An 8,644-nucleotide genomic window follows, 5' to 3' on the forward strand; every position below is an offset into this window, starting at 1 on the left:
TCAAGCGAACTCTGCAGGTTAAGACTAACAGTTCCATGCTTGTTGTATTTCTTCATACCATGCTCTTTGCTAAATACGTCAATCCAGTTGCAACAGAATAATCTCACACGCCTTCCACCTGAATATTGCAGCTCGACTATCTGTGTCAATATGCTATAATATTCTACTGTATTACAATTATCATGTTCTCATGAGAGTACAACCACCACACTGTTCTGTGTGCAGAGGAGTTTATCTCTGACTTTGAACACAATATCTGAATTCATCCATGTGAGATGGTAAAAGATGTTACCTGTTCCAATGGACCAGGCAACAGTGTCAAAATGTCTTCGGTGAGCTCACTGTTATAGTGTTCCTGCAAGGTAGCTACATATGGATAGATAAATAGCTATGTTAACATCTTCACACAGAGATAACTGAAATGTACGTGCATACGTATGTACATACACACTTTATTCTGGAATCTTTTGTCTTACCTTCTCTTTGAAACATTGATTGAACTTCTGGTTCCACATGGTGGTAAATGGTTGCAGTGAACATCCATCTTGACCACTCGGGTACTTGCTACAGTAATACAAAGCTGAATTGATATGGGCATGCAAAAATTAGTTGACTATGTAGTTAGTAAGTTAACGACGAATCAATAACTGGTATATAGTTGAACTTCATCACAATGTCTCAAAACATAAATACGAAATTCTATCTACATGGTTAGTAATCAGGATCAGCAGCAAAAAACCAGAGGAATGGGGAATACCAATCAACCTGCAGCAGTGGAGTGAATGGCTATGACAAGGCGATAGTGCAAGCGCACATGGGTCAAGGGCTCAAGGCTACCGGCGACATGGAGGCGGGAGCGCGGACGCCGGGGTAGAAGAAACTCGCGGTGTGCAAGCGGCAGCACAGGCGCGTCAGCGTCGAGGCTACCGGCGAAGTACAGATGGCAGCGGGGACAAACCGGGGTCGTGGCGACCGGCGAGGTGCGGGCTGCAGGTCGAGGCGACCGGCGAGGTGCGGGCTGCAGGCCTGCAGCCCCGATAGCTGTAGAGCAGAAAGGAGATGCGATCTATGGATCATGGCCATGACGTGGATTGAGAAGAGAGCAGCGGAGGAGCAGAGAAAGATGCACGGGGATGGATCCTAACAGATTAAAAGATGTTCGCTGTTACGGAGGGTTATACTTGCAAACCCATATCACAACAACCATGACCGCTTACCTACAGGTGGTTGTTGAATGTATTATATAGGCTGATTTTAATGTGCGGGACTGTACCGGGGTGTTTAACGACCAAGAGTTTTTGGGGCACCGTTGTTAATGCATGTTTTTGCAGTAGTGCATGATAGCTCTCTCTCTCTCTCTCTCAATGTATTCGAGGTGGGTTGCTTCAAAACGACAACAGTCGCATCTAACTCTCAACAACCACCAACTTATGGTGGAGGTGGTAGCTATTTATAGCCAATAGATAACCCGACATGATATGACAGAAATGATCCCGTGTCAATGGCCAACTGACACGTGTTCCAATGGTCAGATTTCAAAGGCACACGTGGAAACATCACTTGGGCTACAAACAATGCTGACTCAACCAACTCTGGAAGAGATTTCCTCTCATTGTTTTCACTCGAATACATTGGTACTTTGGGTTGAGCATCACATGAGCGTGTGACTTCAATCACATAGACTCCACTTAATAGTACGGTAGTTCCTATGACTCGGGAAAGAAGAAACAAAACTACCAAAAGACTTCGTCTTCGCATTCCATTATCTTCAAGCGATTATCTTCCCATACCACCAATGGCTTCGTCCATCATCTATGTCTTCGGACATTTTTAGGGGTCGTCTTCGACGGCTAAACCGAATCTCCCGAGACTTCTATCCGTGTTATCCTGTAAACTCTGACAAACACATTAGTCCCTCAACCACATTTATCTTCCATACTCCAAAACCAACAAGGGGTGGACCTAGATGCACTTACAATCATCATTCTGGACTCGTTCCTTCCTTCTGTGGCCACACATCCATCTTAACATGCCATTTTCGACACACCTAACTGCTGCACATGTCGCCTAGTCGACCAACACTTGGCGCCATACAACATTGTGAGTCAAACCGCCGTCCTATAGAACTTGCCTTTTAGCTTTTGTGGCACTCTCTTGTCACAGAGAATACCAGAAGCTTGGTGCCACTTCATCCATCCGGCTTTGATTCAATGATTAACATCTTTATCGGTATCCCCGTTTTTCTGCAGCATTGACCCCAAATAATAAAAGGTGTCCTTCTGAGGTACCACCCGCCCATCAAGGCTAACCTCCTCCTCCTCCTCCTCGTGCCTAGTAGTACTCGTTGTAGTTCTACTAAGTCTAAAACCTTTCGATTCCAAGGTTTGTCTCCATATATCTAACTTCCTATTGACCTGTACGACTATAATCGACTAGCACCACATCACCCGCAAAGAGCATACATCATGAGATATCTCCTTATATATCCCTTGCGACCTTGTCCACATCAAGGCAAAAAAGATAAGGGCTCGAGGCTGACCTCTAGTGCAGTCCTATTTTAATCGGGAAGTCATCGATGTCGCCATCAATTGTTTGAACACTTGTCACAATATTATTGTACATGTCCTTTATGATCGTAATGTACTTTGTTGGGACTTTGTGTTTCTCCAAGGCCCACCACATGAGATTCTGCGATATCTTATCATAGGCCTTCTCCAAGTCAATGAACACCATAAGGAGGTTCTTCTTTTGCTCCCTGTATCTCTTCATAAGTTGTCGTACCAAGAAAATGGCTTCCATGGTTGACCTCCCAGTCATGAAATCAGCTTAATTCCACGATAATAAGTACAACTATGGACACCCCCTTGAAGATTGGTACTAATATACTTCGTCTCCATTATTCTGGCATCTTGTTTGCTCGAAAAATGAGGTTGAAGAGTTTGGTTAGCCATTACTATCGATATGTCTCCGAGGCCTCTCCACACCTCAACGGGGATACAATCAGGGCCCATTGCCTTGCCTCCTTTGATCCGCTTTGAAGCCTCCTTTACCTCGAACTCCTGGATTCACCGCACAAAACGCCTGCTAGTATCATCAAAGTTGTCGTCCAATTTAATCTAGAGCTCTCATTCTCCCCATTGAACAATTTGTCGAAGTACTCCTGCCATCCATGCTTAATCTCCTCATCCTTCACCAGGAGTTGGTGTGCTCCGCCCTTGATGCATTTGACTTGGTCAACATCCATCGTCTTCTTTGCTCTGATCTTGGCCATCTTATAGATGTCCCTTTCGCCTTCCTTAGTGTCTAACCTCTGGTAGAGGTCCTCATACGTCCGACCCCTTGGTTCACTCACAATTCGCTTTGCGGTCTTCTTTGTCATCTTGTACTTCTTTATATTATCCGCACTCCTAATGAGATATAGGCATCTGAAACAATCGTTCTTCTCACTGAAAGCCTTTTGGACGTTATCGTTCCACTACCAGAGAGAGGATCGATAAAGTTACAAAAATGTTAAGAATCTGACGTTACATGTTAAACTTTTCTTAGCAAACTCCTAGATTTTCCATGCGAAAATAGATAAGTTTGCCATAATTGTGTAAAAGGATTGTTAATTTTTTGAAATGAATCGTGTATTAAGATTTGTCATTTTGTAAAGTGAAAATTGTCATGTGGTCTAATAAATCGTTATAAAAATTGTCATGCTGGAGCGAGTAATTGCCACACGTTTAATCGGGATTCGATGTACCCGAGGGCTTTAGATTTTTTAACCCTAAAAATATGATGTAAGATGTATCTCGGGGTCCCTAAAGTTACAAAATTTACACCGACAACTTACAAAACATAAAATAATAATAAAAATTAGGGTCATGCATCTCCAATCCAATGTTTTTTTTTTCTTTCCTTTCACCACAAAATGATGTTCATACTGTCATCATCACTAAGCGGAGTAGGAGTAGGCGGACCGATGTGGAGTATCTAGTGCCGAGCTCATATGCTCCCTAATGAACAGTTAAATTAAAAAAATAGTAAAAATCTGAATTTTATTGGGTTAAAATTTTGACAAATGTTCTCAGTGTTGCACATTTTCATCCTGAAATAGGAAGTCGTGGTTAAGAAAACAGGATCGACAGTTCGACACTCCAAAAATGCTATTTTCAAAAGCAGTTTGGAGTGCTGTTTTTTTTTCACGAGTTTCCCAAATGTTATTTCGGGATGAAAATATGAAAGCGCTGAGAACACTTGTCAAAGTTTGCACCCAATAAAATTCAGTTTTGTCGAACTTTCTTTCAGAATTCACTGTTCACGTGAGCTTGAATGAGCTGTGGGAGTAGAAATGGACTTTGGTAGGAAGTGTTCGTTCAGCCCACCCATCCCTTTGCCCGGTGACCCCAGCTCGCTGCTCAATATAAGTAGCAGCCGCGCAGCCCCGTCACAGCAGCAACCAACGAGCAACGACCAGTGTACTCCGCAGTATCACTTCCCAGGACCAAAGCAGTGTAGGCAGCCACACTCCCGCTCTCCTCTCCTCTCCTCTCCGTCTTCCTTCCTTCCTCATCGTCGCCAATTGAAAAGCCTACGGCCGGGCCCGATCGATGCATGCGACTCGCTCGGAGCTCCACAGCCTTTACTGCCGAATTTAAACCCTTGGCCTCCACAACTTTTAAGAAGCCATAGTGGTGGCTACTCCTCTCCGAATCGGCCGTACCGGTACCGATTCCTAACCATTTCTCAGTGCGCGGGGGCGCTGGTGGTGGTGGGGAAGTAGTAACTGCGACGGCGGCAGGCACGCGAAAGAGCGCCTCCGCCTTCCCCCGCTCTCACGTGATTCACACCCGCGCCCTCCCCCCTCCTCCGGGCCCCCCCCTCCCCGCCTTCTCCGCCGTCTAGCTATATATCCAAATCGCCAGCCTCCGCTCCTCCATCATCTCCCTTTCTACCGAGCTCGAACCTGCTGGCCATCTTTGCAGTCAGGACTCAGGATAGTGAGTGAGTGAGTGAGTGAGCTCGATCATGGCTGAGGCGGCGGTGGAGGAGGAACCGGTGGTGATGGTGCGGGAGTACGACGACGTCCGCGACCGCGGCGGAGTGGAGGAGGTGGAGCGGGAGTGCGAGGTGGGCTCCAGCGGCGGCGGCGGCGAGATGTGCCTCTTCACGGACCTCCTCGGCGACCCGCTCTGCCGCATTCGCAACTCGCCGGACTTCCTCATGCTGGTACGTACACGTACCTGCGTACTGCGTTTTCCGTTCGCGTTCTGTACCGTATATCCGTTTTGCCTTTTTCCTCCTCCCGTTTAATTCCCTGTCGCTTTGGCGTTGGCCCACCCCCCCGCCTCGAAAACTAATTAACTCGAAACGCATGTTTGAACTGCCCTGATATGGAAAGGTCGCGGAGACGGCAACCGGCGACGGCGGCGCGGAGGTAATCGGCCTCGTCCGCGGCTGCGTCAAGTCCGTCGTCTCCGGCGGCTCCCACTCCAAGGACCCCATCTACACCAAGGTCGCCTACATCCTCGGCCTCCGCGTCTCGCCCAACCATCGGTACGTCACCATCAAGAAAGAAAGAAAGAAGCATGCAACTTCTTCCCAACCAGTTTCTGACTTGGAACGCTATGGGCTATGCCGCGCAGGAGGAAAGGGGTGGGGAGGATGCTCGTGGAGAGGATGGAGCAATGGTTCCGGCAGAAGGGCGCCGAGTACTCGTACATGGCCACGGAGCAGGACAACGAGGCGTCCGTGCGCCTCTTCACCTCCCGCTGCGGCTACACCAAGTTCCGCACGCCGTCGTTGCTCGTCCACCCGGTGTTCCGCCACGCCCTCAAGCCCTCGCGCCGCGCCTCCATCGTGCGCCTCGAGCCCCGCGACGCAGAGCGCCTCTACCGCTGGCACTTCGCCGCCGTCGAGTTCTTCCCCGCCGACATCGACGCCGTGCTGACCAACGCACTGTCGCTCGGCACATTCCTGGCGATTCCCGCGGGGTCCAGGTGGGACGGGGACGTCGAGGCGTTCCTCGCCGCGCCGCCGGCGTCGTGGGCGGTGCTGAGCGTGTGGAACTGCATGGAGGCCTTCCGCTTAGAGGTACGCGGAGCGCCTCGACTGATGCGCGCCGCGGCCGGCGCGACACGGCTGGTGGACAGAGCGGCGCCGTGGCTCCGGATACCCTCCATTCCGAACCTCTTCGCGCCGTTCGGGCTCTACTTCCTCTACGGCCTGGGCGGCGCCGGGACGGACGCGCCGCGGCTGGTGCGCGCGCTGTGCCGGCACGCGCACAACATGGCACGGCACGGCGGCTGCGGCGTGGTGGCCACCGAGGTCGCCGCTCTGGAGCCCGTGCGCGCCGGCGTGCCACACTGGGAGCGCCTAGGCGCCGAGGACCTCTGGTGCATCAAGCGGCTCGCCGACGGCTACAGCCACGGCCCGCTCGGCGACTGGACCAAGGCGGAGCCCGGGCGCTCCATCTTCGTCGACCCCAGAGAGTTTTAGCTTCTTTTTCAGTTTCTTCTTTCTTAATTAGACCATGTAGGTTTTTTCTCCTCACTCTGATCCGGCCTGCTCGTTCCAGAGCAGTGTGCCAGTGTTCCCTCCTGAACCTTCTGTGCTCCAAGGATGCGGTACGTACATTGCATTCAGGCGTACGTACGTATTCTCTGTTTCGGCCTCTCCTGAACATGAGCTGCTCGATGACTGCGACTTTGTCACCGGAGCAGACCGGAGTGGAAACCTGGTCGCCTTTTTGGTGCCTTTTGCTGCGTGGCATTGCTGCGAGTAGAAAATTTCGTCCGCTTCCTAGATTTGCTCCTTCTTTTCTGGATGCGATTGGAAGAGGATCTATGCCTGCGCCGCCGCCCTGCATCCCGTTCCCCATCTATGTCGGATCCTGCTTTTGTTGGTTCGAATTCAATCGTGCGTGCTGGATCTCTGGGTGCCGCCGCTGCGTGGTTTACGTGTAACCCGTTGGCTTCACCGGCCGGCCCCAACCGAGGTCGACCGTGGGATCCAGAGATCAGCTGACAACGGATCAGGATAACGAGCCCGGGACATTCGTTAGTGGGTTGAAATTCGATAACGATTCTGCTTTCTTGTCTTGTACGGAGTGGATTGTACCATCTTTTCCCGCTGGATATATCGGGTTTTTCAAAGATGTTAATCAGTATGTCTGGCTCGGTTTGGTTCAGAAAACCACTGCTGCAGAAATCAGAATGTCCAGACCGTAGTAATGATTACTCCTAAGTACCCGGTACCGTGCAATCGACAAATAGGTACCGGGTACTTAGGAGTAATGAGTATGCTGGTACAACCGGCGGCTCATACTCTACTGTTGTTCCGGCGCTACAGATTTTATTCATAATAATTGCCGGTACTGCAAGAGTGCAAGTCTGCAACAAACTGAACTCCCTGGCTTGCTGTATCTGTATGTGAGGGTAGTACACACGGCGGCGGCCGCGAATTGACTGGCTTGCTGTATCTGTATCTGTATGTGAGGGTAGTAGCTGAGTTCCACAGAGACTTTCCCCGGCGGCGGGTCACGGCGAATTGACTCCACAGAGCAGCCAGCAGACGTGAGCGCACGGACTCCACACGGCGGCGGCCGCGAAAGAGACGTGGGGTTTATCGGGAGGTGGCCGCCGTGCGCCACATACGTAGCGTAGAGATCGTGTGCCTCCCAAGTGGATCTCCGGGTCTAATAAAGTGCGGATATTGACGAGGAGGGAGAAGAAGGCCCCAGCCTGCACTGTGACCGTGCATGCTGTAAAGGCTTCCACGCCACTGTGGCCGCCAGGCCTCTGAATTTACGACGGTGTCGTCGCGCCGCCTCTGAATTTACGACGGTGTCGTCGCGCCATTCAGGACCGCCGCCGGATTTAAAGTCCAGCGTCTTTTACCTACACTAATCATTCGGGTTCATCCTATTCGCTAGCGGCAGGAGTAGCTTGGTACCGTGGTCGGCCGGCTCCTCTGCCAAATGGCGAGCGCGTCGCTGCGCAAAGTCAAGAAGGAAGGGCTTGCTTTTTTGCATGCACAAGCCCGGCGACTAGCTCTACCGAGTCTGGGAGTAGTGTGATGCAACCGTCTTGACTAATTACTAGCGGTGTTACCCAACGGAAAATAAACAAATAGACGAGGCATTTACTACATTTTGTGGCTCTAACTGAAATCCACTACTCACATTTATTCTTAACTTTTTAATCTCATCAAATTTATTTTAAAAAAGCATTTTAGGTCGTCAGAATGCCCTTTCGTTTGGTCAAAGTCATTTGACCATTATTTCAAAAATTTATATGAACCCCGAAGATTGCAAATTGGATATCAACATGTTCATAAAATATCATCTATACACGCATGTCATTTACGTTCATCACATATATGTGCATTTCTTTGCATTCACCGTAAATAGTTTTTAATGTTAAAAACCCTAAAAAGCTTTAAACAATGCTTTTGTCATGAATGCAAATTACATGCACATATAGGTAATGTTTCTCCAAACATTTTGATACTTTATTTGCATTTTCTTGATTTCGTATGAATTTGTTAGGAATTTCCAAAGTAACTGTCAAACTACTTTCACCAGATGGGCATTCTAGTGACTTAAAATGCCTTTTAGGGGCAAATTTAAACACATCAAAATGCTAATGATAAATGTGAGTAG

At 49.4% G+C, this 8,644-nt stretch overlaps 1 protein-coding gene across 1 annotated transcript; it reads left to right on the plus strand.

The window, feature by feature from the left end:
* The first annotated feature begins 4,439 nt into the window (after positions 1-4,439).
* LOC123398450 (probable N-acetyltransferase HLS1) lies at positions 4,440-6,788 on the plus strand. Its single transcript, XM_045092921.1, has 3 exons — positions 4,440-5,211; positions 5,384-5,538; positions 5,628-6,788. The coding sequence occupies exons 1-3, from the start codon at positions 5,011-5,013 to the stop codon at positions 6,478-6,480; spliced, it is 1,209 nt and encodes a 402-aa protein (XP_044948856.1). The 5' UTR covers positions 4,440-5,010; the 3' UTR covers positions 6,481-6,788.
* Positions 6,789-8,644: the final 1,856 nt, after the last annotated feature.

The sequence above is a fragment of the Hordeum vulgare genome, chromosome 5H, assembly GCF_904849725.1.
Source record: "Hordeum vulgare subsp. vulgare chromosome 5H, MorexV3_pseudomolecules_assembly, whole genome shotgun sequence".
Lineage (NCBI taxonomy): Eukaryota > Viridiplantae > Streptophyta > Magnoliopsida > Poales > Poaceae > Hordeum > Hordeum vulgare.